The 17,702-nt window shown below is 51.7% G+C and overlaps 6 protein-coding genes across 6 annotated transcripts; 3 read left to right on the top strand and 3 right to left on the bottom strand.

Moving 5' to 3' along the window:
* Nucleotides 1–171: 171 nt before the first annotated feature.
* JCM6883_005960 (F-box protein) lies at nucleotides 172–3,475 on the top strand (the record flags this gene model as incomplete). Its single annotated transcript, XM_076630415.1, has 11 exons — nucleotides 172–301; nucleotides 365–561; nucleotides 638–838; nucleotides 907–1,004; nucleotides 1,056–1,563; nucleotides 1,626–1,735; nucleotides 1,795–1,836; nucleotides 1,904–1,968; nucleotides 2,027–2,332; nucleotides 2,398–3,275; nucleotides 3,347–3,475. 11 exons carry the CDS (start codon nucleotides 172–174, stop codon nucleotides 3,473–3,475), a joined length of 2,664 nt encoding a protein of 887 aa, XP_076489474.1.
* A 321-nt stretch (nucleotides 3,476–3,796) lies between these two features.
* Nucleotides 3,797–7,114, bottom strand: JCM6883_005961 (uncharacterized protein; the record flags this gene model as incomplete). Its single annotated transcript, XM_076630416.1, has 11 exons — nucleotides 3,797–4,078; nucleotides 4,147–4,437; nucleotides 4,500–4,692; nucleotides 4,760–5,004; nucleotides 5,063–5,086; nucleotides 5,153–5,281; nucleotides 5,363–5,462; nucleotides 5,527–5,972; nucleotides 6,038–6,241; nucleotides 6,315–6,681; nucleotides 6,804–7,114. 11 exons carry the CDS (start codon nucleotides 7,112–7,114, stop codon nucleotides 3,797–3,799), a joined length of 2,592 nt encoding a protein of 863 aa, XP_076489475.1.
* Nucleotides 7,115–7,293: 179 nt separating this feature from the next.
* Nucleotides 7,294–11,321, top strand: RAD1 (ssDNA endodeoxyribonuclease RAD1; the record flags this gene model as incomplete). The annotated part of the gene is made up of 15 exons (XM_076630417.1): nucleotides 7,294–7,398; nucleotides 7,499–7,629; nucleotides 7,712–7,834; nucleotides 7,901–7,958; nucleotides 8,014–8,126; nucleotides 8,184–8,337; nucleotides 8,400–8,548; nucleotides 8,619–9,142; nucleotides 9,207–9,729; nucleotides 9,793–10,018; nucleotides 10,082–10,219; nucleotides 10,280–10,402; nucleotides 10,465–10,637; nucleotides 10,699–10,786; nucleotides 10,857–11,321. The coding sequence occupies 15 exons, from the start codon at nucleotides 7,294–7,296 to the stop codon at nucleotides 11,319–11,321; spliced, it is 3,093 nt and encodes a 1,030-aa protein (XP_076489476.1).
* Nucleotides 11,322–11,494: 173 nt separating this feature from the next.
* Nucleotides 11,495–14,398, bottom strand: NAT1 (peptide alpha-N-acetyltransferase complex A subunit NAT1; the record flags this gene model as incomplete). Its single annotated transcript, XM_076630418.1, has 11 exons — nucleotides 11,495–11,715; nucleotides 11,783–11,944; nucleotides 12,007–12,103; nucleotides 12,162–12,311; nucleotides 12,373–12,504; nucleotides 12,570–12,889; nucleotides 12,958–13,149; nucleotides 13,206–13,316; nucleotides 13,384–13,864; nucleotides 13,924–14,117; nucleotides 14,182–14,398. 11 exons carry the CDS (start codon nucleotides 14,396–14,398, stop codon nucleotides 11,495–11,497), a joined length of 2,277 nt encoding a protein of 758 aa, XP_076489477.1.
* Nucleotides 14,399–14,873: 475 nt separating this feature from the next.
* On the top strand, nucleotides 14,874–15,951 carry JCM6883_005964 (uncharacterized protein; the record flags this gene model as incomplete). Its single annotated transcript, XM_076630419.1, has 2 exons — nucleotides 14,874–15,204; nucleotides 15,404–15,951. 2 exons carry the CDS (start codon nucleotides 14,874–14,876, stop codon nucleotides 15,949–15,951), a joined length of 879 nt encoding a protein of 292 aa, XP_076489478.1.
* A 156-nt stretch (nucleotides 15,952–16,107) lies between these two features.
* JCM6883_005965 (uncharacterized protein) lies at nucleotides 16,108–17,474 on the bottom strand (the record flags this gene model as incomplete). The annotated part of the gene is made up of 5 exons (XM_076630420.1): nucleotides 16,108–16,183; nucleotides 16,266–16,754; nucleotides 16,824–16,920; nucleotides 16,981–17,058; nucleotides 17,120–17,474. The coding sequence occupies 5 exons, from the start codon at nucleotides 17,472–17,474 to the stop codon at nucleotides 16,108–16,110; spliced, it is 1,095 nt and encodes a 364-aa protein (XP_076489479.1).
* Nucleotides 17,475–17,702: the final 228 nt, after the last annotated feature.

Raw genomic sequence — 17,702 nt, forward strand, 5'->3', positions numbered from 1 at the left:
GGGAGAACTTTTAGAGCGGCTCACTCGGAAAGTTTTGCTCCGAGCACTTCGGCTTTTGCTAGAAATAGACCGCTTTGAGCTCGTACTCGTTACTGCGTTCGGCGAGGAAATTGAGAGAGGGCACGATGCGACGCGAAAGCGACTCTCTCTTCTCTCCAGTCACCACTACTCATGTCGACTCGTAGTACCCGTCAGAGGGGTAGAGTCAGCTACGTAGAAGCCTACTCGGATGATTCTGATGCACCCGAGAGTGCGGAGGAGGTAGAAGAGCGAGAAGATGATGATGTCGATTGGAGTCCCAGTCAGTTTCATCTCTCCAGCTTCCATCCAGCTGTGGTAGGTTGACATTGGGAGGGATGTGTAGCTAACAAGAACAAGAGACAACGTACGAACAAAGGAAAGGGAAAGAAGGGAAGGAAAGGCAAGAAGAATGAATCGGATTCGGACTCGAGTTCAGAGGGAGAAGACGACGACGAGGAGGATGAAGAGGAGGATGAAGATGATCAGTACAACAGTGGAGTGAACTTTAGTACGAAAGTACCTTACGAGATTGTCGCCGAAGTGAGCTCGAATCCTTTCTCTCGTTTCGCGGTCAAATTGCACTTCGACTGACTTGCTCACGACGTCGATGCGTTAGATCTTCTCGTACCTCTCTGCTCGAGAACTCTTGATCTTCGACAGCTCTTGCAAATCGTTCCATTCGATCCTGTCCGGACCCGATTCTCGTGCACTTTGGGTCAAAGCCAGGACCAACCTCGACGTCAACATTCCCGACATCGATATCGGAGATGTCACTGAACCTCAATTGGCGAATCTGCTCTTCAATCGAGAATGCGAAGTGAGTAGAAATCGATCGCTTTCTTTCTCCCTCATGAGCTGACTCTACATCTCTCCCTTCTCTCGAAGAGCTGTGGAGAGGGTGTTGTGAAAACTCCCGATGTTCACGTCTGCGTGCGACTCTGTCCCGCCTGTCGTGAATCGAAGCCAGTCTTCTCCCTCTCAGTGTCGTTATCCAACGCTGCTTCGACCAACTGACCCTGACATTACGCTCACAGTTGGGTCAAAGTCGAAGACGTCTCGAAACTGTACCCGGACTTCCACGCTGCTACCGCTCAAGCCGTTTCGACTACGAACTACTCGGCGAAGAACGATCGTTATCAAGGAAGCGCCGCGTACGCTCTCCACAATGAGCTGCACAAAGTCAACGAAGAACTCGAACATCTCGAGCTGCTCGATGCTACGAAACAACCTCTCGCCGACGAAGGCGAAGATGATGACGGTGAATCTGAAGGAGGAGGAGGAGGAGGAGCAAGCGGTTCAACCGGAAGGAATTTTCGAATCGGTGGTCGTTCGAGTCGAGGAAAGGTCAACTACGCCGTCGACGTCGACACGACAGCGGAAACTGCGAAGAAAGTGAAGCGTGCGAACTACTACAAAAGGTCGTGGCGAACTTACCGTCAAAACGTCGGAGGTCGGTTGGAGGAAGAAGTGATCGAATCGTTCTCGCCGAGGATTAGAGAGTATTTGAGAACGCAAAAGGAACGTCATGAAGGTTGGAAGAAAGTGAGTTTTCCATGCTTATTCGTCCGAAACGAGGTGTCTGAGCTCACTGAGTTTGATGAAAGGTCGCTGAGGTACTGGTCAAAACTCTCACCGCTTTCGAAAGAGTTCTCGCAGATGAGCAGAAGGCTTCGAGTATATCGACTCGCTCGGCAATTCAACGTCGTCGCAATTCGTAAGTCGATTCCGCCTCGTCCGAGCTTGGTTAATAGCTGACCCCACTACCGGTCACAGGATCGAACGCAAACTCATGAAGAAAGGTTTCAACCGTTCAAGGTGAGACTACCACACTTTGTTTCCTGAATCTTCTGAGCTAAACTTTCTCCTTCGTTTCGCGGCGTAGCTTTGCCGACGATGTCTGGACGCAACACCCTCTCATCAAGTCACCTATGGAACTCACTGATCAAGGTGAGTTGTCTCTGTCGCTTCTCCTATGAATCGCTAACTCGTCTCAATCGTCGAGCAGAGTGGCGCAGAATCAAGAAACGTGTGACGAAAGTTGCTGGAAAGAGTCTCGCGCATCATCGTTGGCAATCGGCCGTCTCCGCTGCTCGCCAACGCGTCGCAGATGCGGAAGAAACGAAAGTACGCGAAGGAGCAGCGAGGAAATTGGCTCGCTTGATGGAGGAGGGTCAAGGGGAAGATGACGACGACGACGATGAGGCTCAGGAAGGGGACGAGGATGGCGAGGACGAGAAAGGAGGAGAAGCAGGTGAACCGAAGGACTGGAAACAAAAGCTGCTCTCGAGACCTCAAAGCATCACCAAGAAGAGTGGATACATTTCTCTTCGATTGCGCGTCTTTGGGTTCATACTGATCACCGTCCGCTTGGTTCAGTTTGGAAATACGTCCTCCCGCATCTCGAAGACCTCGTCACCTCCGAAGTCAAGCTCGCGAAAGTCGACTCTCGTTCGTCACGTAAATCTCGCAGGAAGGTCGAACCGGTTCACCGAGCTCCTCTTTCCATGCTCACCTTCGAACAACTTCAGCAAAAGAACGATTTCTTCAAGGCGAAGTATGACAAAATCGTCGACATGTACGATGAATCGCTCGAAGAACAATCCGTCCTTCCACTCTACAGTCGCTTCCTCCATCTTCCAACTGTCAAAGAACTCTACTACGACATTCCTCTCTACGCTACTCAGTCGAACGTCGTCGATGAGAGGGTCAAAGCTGATAGGATCTTCGAGAAGAAATTGGAAGAAATCCTCGAAGAAGTTGCTCAATACGCTCTCGATACTCGTGTTCACCTCGTCGAAACGGTACTCGCGGCCACTGGAGAAATGGACGAGGAAGAAATAGCGAACCTCGATATCATTGAGCTCCTCGGCGACGTTGAACAAGGAAAACCGACTCCGAATCGGCTCATCAACAAAGGTTTCTTCCGCCGTCCTACTTCGTTCGTCTTCTGTGGGTTATGTGACGATCACTTTGGAAAGCTCTCCGATGTTCTCCGACATCAACACGATCGTCACAACCTTCGTTTCGCATCATTGCCGTACTCTCCGACCCAAGCTCAATTGTTCCCGATTGAACTCTCCATTCACGCTTCTATCGCGGTCTCCGGTCTCTACGAAATTGCGGAAGTCGATCCAGAAGGTGAACGCCCAATCAATAACCTACGAAAAGCTGTCAAGGGGAAGATGCTCGTTTGGAACAATCAGAAGTCGACTCGTTACTATAAGAGTATTCGTGCAGAGGATTATGAACGTTTGGTACGTTTCTACATACGTTCCTGGACCGCTGCTCGTCGTGAGTGACGGAGACTGAGACTCGTTGTGTGCAGTTGCGTCGAATCCATCAACTTTCGAAAACCGAAGAGAAAGCCGGAGGGATCCTCGATGCTCCTATCCTGACTCTGAGGGATAAGACTGATCGAGAACGCCGTCGCGAAGCTTGGGGTAACTACTACTGAACAAGAACGAAATAGCTCGAACGAAACGAAGAAAGTTTTTGAACGAATCATGCTTGAGAATACTCGCCCTCCTCTCTCTCTCTCTTCTCTCTGTCTCTCTTTCTGTCCCTCCATTCTTTCGTTGCGTAGTGAGATCACTTTGTCATGTGAACGGATGACTACTCTCTGCCTTGAAAGCACCAAATCGTGAGAGATCAAACCCGAGCTTTGTTCGCTTTGACTTCTCCCCATCCTGAACAGCAAGTTGAAGCACTGCGGCTTCTCGATCAGAATAAGCGGACTCGAACTGGATGAGGAAAAGCAAGTCGGCCTCTATTTCGTCTATAAAGTTTCGCCAATCTTGCTACTCTCGTCCGTCCCTCCCGCGACGAGCCAATATCCCATTCGTACTCCCACGACGACAACAACGAGTGCGTACAGCCAGACCCAGTCTCCAGCGTTGATGTTGAGCGAAGCAAGGATTCGAGGCATTCTCGGTTCATACCACTTGAAAAGAGGAGGTCGATCTGGCGATTCGGTAGAGTCGAGACCTGAGATCGAGATGTCGAGGGTGTGAACGTATCCGGGCGTTTGGACTTTGTGGAGGACGTAGAGAGTTTGTAGCTGAAGTTGAAAAACGTTAGTTCGAGCACCACTTTCGGTTAGCCAGACTAAGAAAACGGCCAACGAACCTCTTCATTCCATTTCCATTCTCCATCACCTTGCCTCATCGTGATTTGGACCCTCCCAGCTCGGAAGAGCTTCCCGTACCGCCGTTTCGGAAGATAGATTTCAGTTTCTCTTGCTGAACAGATTTCGCCTACGATCGGAGGGTTACTTGGCGAAGAATCTGTCGGAGGTACTGCGTCGGCGATCGGAGACGAGGAGGGTATCGGGTTGATGTAGGCGAACGAGAACGAAAGAGTGTGGAAATCGTATTTCGCACGAAGAGGGATTCCAGCCGTTTTCACTCCATACGGCCTCTGTCGACGTGCGCCGAAGCATGTCAGGCAGGTCTTTGCCATGACGGAGGAGAAAGGCTCACCTCGATAGCGTCGAGAATGCGAGCTCCAACGTTGAGCACTGCCATCTCCGCGTCTTCCCCTTGTTCCCCAGCGAGTTTCTTCGCCTCTTCGAGTCGCTCTTCCGATACTGCCGATGTCGAGAACCATGAAAAGTTCTCATTGTTCCATGAATCACCCCATTGGTCCGTGTTGAGGGGATTGTAATTCCAGAAACTGTGCGAGAAAAGAGCAAAAAGTTAGAGCTCGTCTCCTCGAGAGCAGGGGAAGTTACCGAACTCACTTGTAGTTCGATAAACTTGCTTCTCCAATCGCTCCCAGGATCGCATCGACCATCCTTTCCTGATCACTCCCTCTCCATTCCCCTTTCCGCCGTTCTTCGACCGCCTTCGGCCCGCCATTGAGATCGAACGGACAACCCGTCTCGCCCAGGACGACAGGTACCTCGCCGATCTGTCGATAGGAAGCTGAGAGAATGTTGCCGATTTGAACGGAGTAGTTTTTCCGTAATCCGGATCGACCGAAATACTGTGTTCGTTCGAAAATGAGTGAGACACCTTGGGAAGATCATGAAGGAGAGACTCACCAACGCTTTCAGTAAGAACATGCCCTATAATTATGACTGGTGAGTACGAAGATGACGAGAACAAGAGGCCTCACGAGAACTCGCACTCACTTTCGCTAGACCTTGAACGTTCGCCGACATCCAGGTTAACCTCTTCTCGAACAAGGCTTTGAGATCGTACCAATGAGGTGCGAAGACTAGGTTGGTCGGTCTCACTTCGTCCGGATATGTTGGTGCAAGCTAGAGAGGAGCAAGTTTCGATGGGAAAGAGTGAGCGCTTCCGCCTGGTTCGGACAGGACGACTGGAGTGAAGAAACGCACCTCATTCGGTATAGGCTCGACGAAGGTACACCAATGCGCCGGATTCTCGCCTCGAGATAGCCGCTCACTGAACTGTTTCACGAAGGGGAAATAACAATCGCTGTACGGAATCGTCCAAACTTCAGTCAATTGCCATTGGTGTCAGAAGCAGTGAAGAGACGTACCGTTCCCAATCGACCAAGTCCCCCTGTCGTTTCTCACCGAGATCCCTCGGATACCTCCTGAAATACTCCATCTTGAGCGCAACAGGTTCTCCAAACTCTCCTTTACTCTCATCGAACTTCCAAACGCCGTGCTCTTCCCAGATACAACCCGCTGTTTCACTCCTCAGGCTTCGAATCGATTCTGTCGGAGAAGGCGGCGAGTAGTCAGGAGTCGAAGGGAGCGGAAGCCAAGCTGATCGATTGTCGGGAGGTGTGAGACGGACGTTGTGTGTGATCGCGGTGACGGGGAAAGAAGGGCTGTAGTGAGGGATCTCGACGGAATGACCGGAACCGAGGGCCCAACTTTGAAGAGCTGAGGGAAAGTGACCGATCGCGAGGTCGGCGGTGAGGTCCCACGCGTGAGGAGAGTGGAGCGAGATGTAGCCGCGATGAGGTTCGTTGATGGCCTGCGAGAGAGAATCAGATTGTCAGCTCGGTTAACAACCGGAAGAGAGACAGGCCTATGACTGACTTCGAACCCCACCACGGCGTCACAATCCCTGAGTCTGTCTGCTAGTCGTCCGAAAGCTTCAATCATACTCGCTTGTAAGAAAGCTTGCAAGGTGACGAGTTCTTCGATTGATCCGCTTTGTCCCCATTCTCCTTTGTGAAGCCTTCTTCTCACTTTTCGCTTCCACGCAAAGATGTCACCTCCCCAGAAAACCGTAGCCATCGTCTATTCGTACGAACGACGAGAGAGGTCAGCAACGGGTCTGCTTCAGCGATAGAGAGAAGAGGAGAGGACGAACCGCTGCAGCGAGCTTCACCATTCCCGACGGCCAATTCTTTGCCGGCGGATCCTTCTCCGGATCCAGATGTAAGTTCTGAGCTTGTGCAGCACCCGTCGCCTTGAACGATCTGATATCGAGTCCGACGAGTTGCATTGTCCACGTAGGAGCTCCTGATCCTCCCGTGTGTCGAGACCAGACGTCCTGATGAGCGTCGATGTAACATTTCATTCCGTAGCGAGGGAGGTAGACGGAGATGAGTTCGTGGAGGTAGGAAAAGTATTCTGAGTCGTATTCGCCTGGACCTTGATGCTCGAGAGCTTCCCAGGGGACGACGAGGCGGAGGAAAGTGAAGCCCCAGTTCCGGAGTCGAGCAAGGTGCTTCGGCCTAAGCGGAGAACGGACGCCGGAGGAGAGTCAGCGCTGAAACGGCGAGACGAAAGAAATTCGCGAAAGAACCCGAAACTTTTCCCGTTCGTCGAAGGCGACAGAAGAGAGAATCATGCTTACGACTCATCGATTGGCCACGGTCTCCCGACAAACGAGATGCCCTCTCCATCGAAGAACTTCTCGCCCAACTCCAGATGAGTTTCTCCGTTAGGTTGAGACGGAAGCTTGTTCAATCCCGATACGTTCGCTCCGTGCAGGAGTACCCGCCTCCCATAGCTATCCAAGAAGTATCTTCCTCGTGAAGGGTCGAGCGGATTCGGTCCTATTGAGTCGGGAGAGAGTGAAGTCGCGCAAGAGTTGGAACTTCCGATTGAATAGTCGGGCGACAGCGAAGGATGCTCGAGTATAGGTCGGGCTGTAGTGTAAGACATCCCGATCTGACTGGGCGTACTTTGGAACAGGTCGAGATGGTAGAAGAGGAGAGAGAAAGCTTCATCATCATCAATGAACTTGTTCCTCTTACCACCTCCTCGACCCTCTATCTGCTCGGATCTGACCCCAGCATACTTCCAAGGAAGCTCGCCACCAGACGAGAGGTCAATTCGCCGCGATGCTCGCCTACCAGAGGGAGATTCTGTCAGAGTTGACTACCGGACCCGATCAAATGGTTATCATGGCGAGAGGTTTAGGGCTCAGAAGCGTCGTAACTACATTCGTGAGCTCACTCTCTGCCGCCCCTCCCCGCGACTCCCTCCGTGAATTAGCTCGGGAGTCTCATAACTGACCGGAATACCACTCTCCCTTTCTCGCTCCAGCTCAAAGTGTATGACATGCCAGAGAAGCTCGTATTCCTCTTGAATGCTACTCCAGACGAGGAGAGAGGACTTTCAGAAGAAGTAGGAATGAGAATGAAAATCGTTGGTTACGATCTACCAGAAGCAACCAGGTCCGTTAACCCTCTCTTTGCCTCGCTTCAGCTTCATTCGATTCACGTAACGACAACTAATGATCAAGTGAGCGCTCTCCAGGCAGAGAATGTACAAAGATGGAGGACTCTTTTCCGTTTCGTCGACGATTTTGATCACCGATATGCTCAAAGGCAGCGTTCCAGTCGATCTCATCACTGGACTCGTCGTCATGCATGCTGAAGCGTAAGTCAATGTCCTCCTCGCTTAAAGTCACGAGCTGCCCACTTACTTTGCTCGATCGTTTCGCAGCGTGACTCCGACTTCGCAAGAAGCTTTCGTCATTCGTATCTACCGCAAATCAAACAAGGTGAGCTAACTCATCGTCTCAAGGCTCACGAGTGCTGACTCCATATTCTGCGCAGACTGGTTTCCTCAAAGCGTTTTCTGATCAACCCGAAGCATTCACATTCGGACTCTCTCCTCTTCAAACGACTCTGATGCAGCTCAAGATCCGCGAAGTGACAATCTACCCTCGGTATGGACTATCTTCATCATTTAAGCACTGCCTCGCTGACTCTGAGTGTTCTATCAGTTTCCACGAAGCGGTCGACAACGATCTCAAGAAACGAAAAGCCGACGTGATCGAGTTCTATCAACCTCTGACTCCCGCTATGATGGAGATACAGAACGCAATAATCGACTGTATGGAAGCTACGCTGTCGGAGATCAAGCGAAGCAATCACTACGTGCGTTATTTGTTCCCCTCGACCGCACAGACGAATCGAGCTCAACATTCCCTCTTCCACAGCTCGATGTCGAAGAGTTGACAGTCGAGAACGCTCTCTTCCGATCTTTCGATTCCCTTGTTCGAGCTCAACTCGATCAAGTGTGGCACAAGGTCGGAGCGAAAACGAAAGGTTTGGTTTCCGATCTCACTACTCTACGGAAACTGCAAACGTGAGCTCAAGCGATACAACCAGACTTATCTCTACGCAACTGACTATCTCTGTTGGATACGTCGAGCTAGCTTCCTCCTCTCGATGGACTCCGTGCGTTACCTCCAGTACCTCGAAACCCTCCTCTCCTCCTACACTCCGACTCTCGGTGCTCTCGATCGAAAAGAACGGCCCGCCTGGCTCGGTACCCCTGCCGCCGACACGATCTTCAAGACTGCTCGCGACCGAGTCTATCGACAGAAACGCGTCGCCGGTCCCGATCCTCGAATGCGAGAGGTCAGTGTCGACGGGGAAGAGATTCCAGATGATCTCGATCAAGGGGACTGGTCGAATGCAGCTGCGAGAGCCGAAGCGGAAGAGGAGGAAGAAATGTTGAGATTGATTCAAGAGTCGGAGGAAGAGGAAGAGAGGAGGAGGAGAGGAGAAACGGAAGATGGATCGAGACCTCCGAATCGAAGAGCGAGTGAACCGAAACCGAAACGGTGGTTACCTCCGGGAGTTGAGCTCGTTTTGGAAGAACAACCAAAGTGGTTACTGTTGTCGGAAGTGCTCGAGGAGATTGAAACTCAGATGCATTGGGCTGACGTTGATCCTTGTAAGTTCTGACTTTACTAGCTCTTGCTTGAGTCTATTGCTTGATGATCAATACTCGTGCTCAGATGGCTACTCGAACGATACGGTCCTCATCATGTGCAACTCTTCCGCCGACTGCTACAACCTAGGAAACTACCTCTCTCAATCGGATCTCTCGAGCAGCGGTCAAAACATGCTCGAACGAAACCTGAAGAGTTATTTCTGGTGGAAAGCTCAAGTTTCGAAACTCTCTCGATCGCTCAAGAAATCGGCCGGCTATTCGAAAGGTGAAAATAAATCTTCGAGCTCGACTTCTGGGCAACAAGGTTCCGCTTCGGTTTCGGGAAGTTCGAACTTCGGTACGAATGACAAATCTGGACAACGAGGTCCTCCGGAACTGAGTGCGGCACTCAAGAGGAAAGACGCTCAACGAGGCGGAGGACGAGGAGGACCACCGACGAAGAGACGACGAGTGAGAGGCGGAGGAGCAGTTGGGAGCAGTGGGGGTGCCGCCGTCAAGTCTACGACCGGTCAAGCGACTCTGTTTGAAGCGGCATCGGGAGCGAATCCTGAAGCTTTCGAACAAGACGCGGAAAAGCTAGCTCAAGTGTAAGAGCTTCTGTCTCCTCGCGAGACTCTGTTCTGGGCTCATCCATTCGTTGTATCGTTCAGGATTGAGGAAGGAGGACCCTCAGCCGCTAGTCTGGAAACTCCGAAACTCGAAGAAGAAGCGTTCAACCCGCACGCGTTCGAAGAATACTTTGGTTTGATCGCTCAAGAAGACTTGGTCGTCATTCGCCCTTACCTCGAGGATGAAGACGATCGTATTCTGGAGGAAGTGAGACCAAAATACGTTGTCATGTTTGATCCGAATCCAGCTTTCGTTCGAAGAATCGAGGTTCGTTAATCCTTCTTCACGTTTACTTCACGATCTCGCTCACGCTGTGGCGATTCATTACAGGCGTATCGAGCGGCTCATCAAGGCCTCGCAGTCCGAGTCTACTTCCTCGTCTACAAAGACTCGGTCGAAGAACAGAAATACCTGAGCAGTATTCGAAAGGAGAAAGACGCCTTTGTCAGGTTGATTCAGGAGAAAGGGGTGAGTCTGCAATAGGGTAGGTCTACGTGTACCCGAGCTAACTCTGCTTCACCTCCTCAGTCGATGGCAATTCCTCACGAAGCTGAATACCGACCTGGAGACGAAGATCCCGAAGTTCTTCGTACCTTCACGAGTAGCCGTATCGGAGGAGGAGGAAAGAACGCTCGTACTGAACCGATGAAGGTGAGGCAATTCTCCTTGCTCGCATTGACCGAGTAGCTTATCCCTTTCCCCCGTCGAAACAGGTCGTCGTCGATATTCGTGAATTTCGCTCTTCCCTTCCTGGTCTACTGCACGCCGGTCAATTCGAAGTTATCCCTGTCACGCTCAACATTGGTGATTATATCATCACGCCGGACATGTCGGTCGAGAGGAAGAGTATTCCAGATTTGATCTCGAGTTTCAATTCAGGTCGCTTGTGAGTTCGCTCTACTCATCAAGTGCAACGATTGGTGCTGACGGTACGATTCTTTCTATAGGTATCAACAATGCGAACTAATGACGGCTCACTACAAGCAACCGATTCTCTTAATTGAGTTTGACGAGAAAAAGTCTTTCAACCTCGATGCAAGTTGTGCTTCTCGCTTGACAGGACCTTTCAGCTCTGAAACTAACCATAACCTCTGTGTCTATACAGACCTACGAAGCTTCGCGCCCAAAGACTGACTCCGCCAACGCCGCAGATGTCGATCTTCGAGCAAAACTCGTCCTGCTCACGATCACTTTCCCGAAACTTCGCATCATCTGGTCTTCCTCGCCATATCAGACCGTCGAAATCTTCCGAGAACTGAAAGAGTCTCGCGAAGAACCTGATCAGAAGAAGGCAGTTTTGGTCGGACTCGAAGAAGACAGTGGAGGAGTCGCAGCAGAAGGTACCGCCGCGGGAGTCGCAGGAGAACTCGGATTCAACATTGCTCCTCAGGAGATGCTCCGTAGCTTACCGGGAGTGACGAGTTCGAACTATCGTCATTTGAGTGGGAAAGTCGAAAACATGGAGGAATTGACGAGGTTGGAGCTCAATGAGTTGCAGCAACTCATCGGGAACGAGCCAGGGAAACAACTGCATGGATTCCTTACTTCAGACCACTTCTTCCTCGATTGAGGCTCCTCTAAGTTCTACCTCTTCCTTTTTCCCAGTTTGCAACTTGCTGTACGGTTTGTCCATTGTCGATGTACTCTTCGTTCTTTCGCAATTCTCCTCTGTCGGATGTGTCTCTCTCTCGCTTTTCTCTCTTGACCAATTCAATGGGGTTGCAACTGATTGTATGACGGAATCTATTGAATCGAGAGACTTTCTAGTTTACCTCCAACCCTCTGCTCTTCGATTGTCGCTAGTTCAGCCTGCGCAGCAGATCGTAGGGGAGATTCGGGAAGCTCTATGACGGCCTCCGAGAGGCGTGATACGAGAGACGAGAGTTTGTCGGAAGAAGTTTTGGGGGCGTTCGAGGATAGCTGTGCTGCTGTTCGGAGCGCTCGCACTGCATCGAGATGTTTACCTACAGGGAGCAACAGCGCCTCTCGCAGTCAGCAGTGATTTCGCTGGGTGAAAAGCGAGAGGCTCACCTTGACGAAGATAAATCTCCGAACTCATGATCCAAACATCCAATCGTTTCGGTCGACAACGTTGCAGAGGCTTCACGAATCGCAGTGCTTGTACGAGAGGCTCTTCCGTGTTGAGCAATTCGAGACCCAAAGGATCCTTGTCGACATAGACGTTGAGGTTCTCTGCAGACGATTGAAATCGGTCAGCGTCGTCGTGGTGTTGAGGAAGGGGGGAAAGCCCTTACCAGAATCGTCTTCCTTTTCAGCGTCAGACTTTCCATTAGCAACGCCGTTCTCTTGCGGTTTGAACTTGGACGGTTCGTCATGCATCGCCAGGTAGATCTGGAAGGAATACGAAAGGTGAGACGAGATCTTCAAGTGCTTTGCGATCTAAGCTCACCTCAATAGCTCCTTGAGCGGCTCTGTAGAAATCTTCGTGGTCGCGCACTCGATCCTCGAACCGGAGTAGTTGAATGTAGGCGAGAAGAGTCGATTTTCGAATGCAGTAGGCATGGAAATCGTATTGATCCTCCTCGATATCTTGGAAGGTCTATCGAGAAACCAGAGCTCAGCTAGAGCGTGCAGATATGAGACGAGAGAGGAGGACTCACGTCGAGGATTTGGTGGAATCTTCGCAGAGCTTTGCCGTGATTTCCTTGTTTTAGGTAGAGGTTTCCCTCTTCGATCAAGATCCAGAGACATTGCATCTCGACCAAGTCTTCGAGTGGTGAAGGGGCGTCCTTCTGTTCACTCAGATCGAGAACTCGTCAGATATGCTCGTTGTCATCGCAAGGCGGAGAAGACTCACCTTTGTGAACAATCCAGCAATCTTCTCAGCCTCTTCGACTCTTCCGGCCCTGATCAAGTACTTGACACTCTTGCAATTCAACCCTCGATCCTGTCCGTCCAACGCTCGTGCTTCTTCCATCGCATTCGCCGCCGCTTCGAGGTCTCCAGCACGCTTGAGGATTCGAGCTCGGAGCATTGGTAGTTCGGGTAGAGAGGGAGTGTGTGCTTCGGCTTTTGCGAGAGTCTCGAGGGCGAGCGAGTGGTTCGAGATTGAGGAGTAGTGGGAGGAAAGGAAGTAAAGAGTCCAGAGGTAAGTCGAGGGGGATTCGATCGAGTCATCTGTCGAGCCGTCGAGCAGAGAGTCAGTCATGCCCGTACGTAAGTCGTAGAGGGGCAGTTAAGCGTACCTTCAGAAACTTGATCCGTGACGATCGCACCCTTCTCCTCCAAGCTCGCTCGGAACGATTCAACAATCTCTCCGATCACCTTTTGCTTCTCTACATCGGTGTAGAGTGCTTTGATATCGGCAAACAGTGAGGGAACACCCTTTGAGAGGGCAGAGAGGAGGTAATTCGAAGCCTTCTTGCGGAATTGTTCACCTAGGGAAGCAGGAGATAAGTGAGAGCAGAAGGAAGACAGCATTCGATCAACGTACCAGACGCTAGGTCAAGGGTAAGACGACGGACGGCGAGAGATTGAGGGTACTTCTCCGCCAGCTCATCGAGAACTTGAACCGCTTTCAAGCGACCTTCATTTGTAGTTGAATCTGTTCGTTCGAGGCTCGCATCAGCTCTCCCGGTAGCTCAGAGACACTTATCGCAATTGGTGCTTACCACAGTCGGCACCCTTTGCGAGAACAGTCGACTTGATGTATTCCCTCGATTCAGGGTTTTCTTCGAGCAAAAGTTCCCATGCCCACACAGCAGGTTCCGATCTGCCCAGTTTGAGGAGGAGTCGAGCCCGTTGAACCGAGTACATCGCGCGGTCGACGATTTCTCCGGATTTAGCGCTGAGGAACTCGAGACACTGTTCGAGTTGACCGGCATCTTCGAGAACTTGAGCGTGGAACAACAAGACTTCTCCATGTTCGACGTCGCCCGAAGGGACTTCTCGAAGCATGTTTTCGTAGTAAGTCAACGTGACGGTTGCGTCGGAGAATTGTCGAGCTAGGTATTGAGCGACGGCGAGGGCGAGCCAGTTGCGACGGAATCGAGGTTGAGTACGGAGGATCGAGCGACGGACTTCGACGAACTCTTCGTAGCGACGTAGGTGAACCGTCAAGGTCGAAAGATCGGTCAAGAGGTTGAGAGAGTCCTATTCGAATCGAGGTCAGCTTTCTTCGTCTTTTCGACGAGTTTAGGGTTGAGACGCACCTTTTCGATCGCACATGCTTTCCTGTAACACTCCAAGGTTTCCTCCCATCGCTTGTCTGCCCGTAAAGCGATTGCGTAGACGTGCCAGACGATATGAGAACCCGAATCCTTCTCTGTCCCTTCCTCGATCAACTTGTAACCTTCTGGCTTCTTGTCGAGGCAACATAGGAACAGACCCTTCATGCAGAGTGATTCTAGAGTAGCATGATAGGTAAGCTCGAGGACTGAGCGAGAGAGGTCAAAGAGATTCCTACTTACCTCCATGATCCGCTTTCACGGCGAGGATCTGTTCCGTCTTTGCGAGACCTTCTGTGTACTCCTTCCCTTCGTAATGACCCAACACGTCTCGGAATAGTTGGGCCTGAGTCGGGGCCAGGGCACGATTTGCGGGAAGATCGGCAGAGACGGGAGGGACTTCGGTAGCCGTCGCAGTCGGCTTCGCTGCGGTCTTGATCGGTTTACGGCGAGGTGGCATCGTCAAAGGATTCGAGGACCGAGGTGTATGTATGGAAGAAGACTTCGAGTTCGATTTTCGAATCTTGACTTTGATCTCTTCACTTCGCCAGCAAGCTAAACACTTTGTTGATTATATACTACGTACGACAGATCGCCTAGCATACCCCTGCACCCTGTCCAACGATCAAATTCGCCTTTCAGCTCCCAGAATACGATTCAGCGCATCATTCAACTCGTTCTCTGCCCTCCCCTCTACTCGACTCCCGATCTCCCCGATCGTAGCAGCACTCACATAGTATACTCAAGTTTCGCGAACTTCGGCATTACGTTCTCGCCACGACCCTCCACCTTCTCCTACAATTCCCGTAAACAACTCTCTCCACCTCGCTTTCGGCACGCAGCACTCTGAAGGTTCACATAGTAAGTCTTTCGAAACGAGCTCTCTGTTCCGTCAAAGGTGCAGGCTAATCAAATTCCGACGCGATCAGCAGAAAATGAGTTTATCGGACTCGGATTACTCGGACGAGGAGGTTCAGCAAGCCAGGGTCGTATGGAGAACAGGACCGACACAGAAAGTGATCCCTCGACCACCTCCAGTCCAAGCATCCACGAATTCGCCATACCGGGTTCATTCCGACGCGACTCCGAAATCGAAACGGACGACGAAATCTGCCGGTCTCGCAAGTCCCTCGGCTCCTTCATCATCGGGAGAGCCGGCGCAACGAGATGCGAAGAAGACGAAAGGGAGGAGGAAGAAGCGGGTGACGAGCTCGATGCCGCAGAGACACGAGGAACCGATGGATCAAACGACGTTGCGGTTAGTTAGTCAGTTGGCGATGAAGGTGCAGGCGAGGAGTCAGCCGACACGAAGCTCTACAACGGTGACTAATGGGAAGAGAACCTCGGCAGGGAAGGGGGAGACGAGAGAGACTGGCCCAGAAACACTGACAAGACAAGGTCAAGGTGTGTTTCTACGCTTCTCTCTTTCAAAGATCCCGTCGATACTGACATGAACTTGGCGCAGGAATACCGCTACTACCGAAGCCGAACCAATCGCAAGCGACTCCTCCCCGCGTCTGTCGACCATCCGGGAAACTCGGATTCTCTTCTTCGAAATCCTCAGTCTCTCACACTCTCAACCTATCTAACAAAACACCTCAGCGACCTTCATCCCCTGCACGACCTTGCCCTGTCGTTCCTTCTCCGACTACATCTCGCAGTCCCGAAACAACAACCATTCTAGCCGCGAACGAACCGAAGGCCGAGGTGGAGGAAGAAGATTTCGATTCCTACTTTGACGATTTCGCGGACGAATCGTTCGAACTCGCCCTCTCCCAAATCGAGAATCGAGAAGCATCGAAACTAGCAGCGGCGTCGAAAAAGGTCAGTGCAAGTCAGCGAAGCGACAAGGATGAGACGGAAACGAAACCTATGGGTCGACGCGTAGAACCTGAGACTGAGGAGGCGAAGGTAGAGACTGCTTCGGAGAAACAGCGGTCGACCGAAGAGTTGGCGAGAAAGGAAATCGAAAGTCTTGGAGACATTGACTGGGGTTCGGACGACGACTTCTAGGAGACAAACGGTTCATTCGTCGCAGAAGTGATTATCGTATCTGTTGTTTGTACTTGTCAGTCAGACTTTCCCTCTCTATTGCTGTCATTGAACTTCTTGTTTCCATTTCTTCGACGACGCTCAGAACAATCTCTCGTACTTTCCATTCCAGCACATCTACGGCAGAGGCATTTCGAAAGCATACGCGCCGTTTCGGATCGAAGAGGATGGGGCCGAAGAGGATGAAGCGGGCCTGATCGTGTGGGATACAGAACAAAATCAGCGTCTGCAGGACCTTCGAATCGTTTGAAGAGAGGCGAAAATGCTCGACTTACGCTCGTGAAGGTCCAGCGACGGGTCGACCTTGCTTCGTCCACCGAGTCGAGTTCGTCGTAGTTGTCACGGGCTGCGGTCTTACGTCCGTCGATACTGGCACCGTCGAATTCTCCGGCCGGTTCTCCCATTCTTGCCAATCGAGAATGGTTGGCATCGCAGAGACGATCTCGCGTACGATCGGGTCACTGCCGAGCGGTTCGAGAGAGGGAGATGAAGGTATAACCTTTTGCCAAATATTGACCGCTGACAATTGTGCGAAGTTGAGAGATTGAACCCACGATTCTGCGAGTTCTTGCGTGAGCCTGGTTCCTTCGTCACGTGAGAGGGTTACACTGCTAGGATCGATGGTTGGAAGAGGGAGCTTGTTGGATCGATGCGAGACGTCGCGGTAATCAACTCCGAGGGCTTGCGAGAGGAAGAAAGAGACTTTGATGGGCGAAAGCGGGAAGAGAGGGATATCGACAGAGGTACAGAAGCATGCATATCGACTAGTAAGAAGCGGGAAAAGGTGTCAGTGGAGAACATTGGCTAAAGAGCGAGGATTTTCGCAAACTCACTTGAGCATCAAACTGATCATTGTTTGTTGTTCCCCCGAAGGAAGACCCTCTATCGCTGCTTGAACGACCGTATACGAGCTCTCCTGAAGTGCGTAGACTGGAAACAATAGTCTGTATCGGCACCCGTTCTGCGAAACAGAGGTATAGAAAAGCTCACTGTTCGTCGCTTCTCTGACAGTATGCTCGAGGTGCTGATATCGTTGTGAGAGCAGACCATCTAGAATCGGTGTCAAGACTGTACAGCTCTCTCCAGGTCAGTCTACATCCGAGTCTCGGGTTGTAACGAGATGACTTACTTGGTTTTCCGAGCGGATGTCTCGCTTGACAATATATCGATGGACTCTCCCCGGGGTTGCCATCTCGGACGTCCCGTCGTGCCTCGACTCCTCCCTTGTCCTGCGCCCTATTTGAACCATCTTCGATTTCTGCTCGCTTTCCAGCTTCCGCCCTAAGCGGCTGCGGTGTTTCCCGCTCGTCACCCTCTCTTTCTGCATCCCCTTGCTCCTCGTCTTCACCTCCGGCGTCCAAATCGCTGAGGGAGGTCAAGGAAGAGTCGTCCTCGGCGTCTCCCTCTGGATCACGAGGTGAAGGTTCCTTGGGAGGCTCGGGTGTGACGGCATGCTCATCGACTCGTGGTGGCTCGGGAGTCATGCTGACTGTGCTAGACGATGCGCCGTTGCGGATGTCGGGAGGAGGACAAAAGGAAGAAGAGGACCCGCCTCGAGACGCAAAGATCGCTGCCGAGGACCGTGCGCACCAGGGCGCGTCTGGAAGTCTGTTGCGTCTTCCCACGCTGTGGGTTCTAGCGCAGGGAATACAGATAGAGGCAGAAGAGACTTTGAATGGAGCGGTCGAGCTGAGAAAGGAGAATAGAGGACA

Source organism: Sporobolomyces salmoneus, assembly GCF_050403485.1.
Source record: "Sporobolomyces salmoneus JCM6883 DNA, S_salmoneus_JCM6883_v1_ctg10, whole genome shotgun sequence".
Classification (NCBI taxonomy): domain Eukaryota; kingdom Fungi; phylum Basidiomycota; class Microbotryomycetes; order Sporidiobolales; family Sporidiobolaceae; genus Sporobolomyces; species Sporobolomyces salmoneus.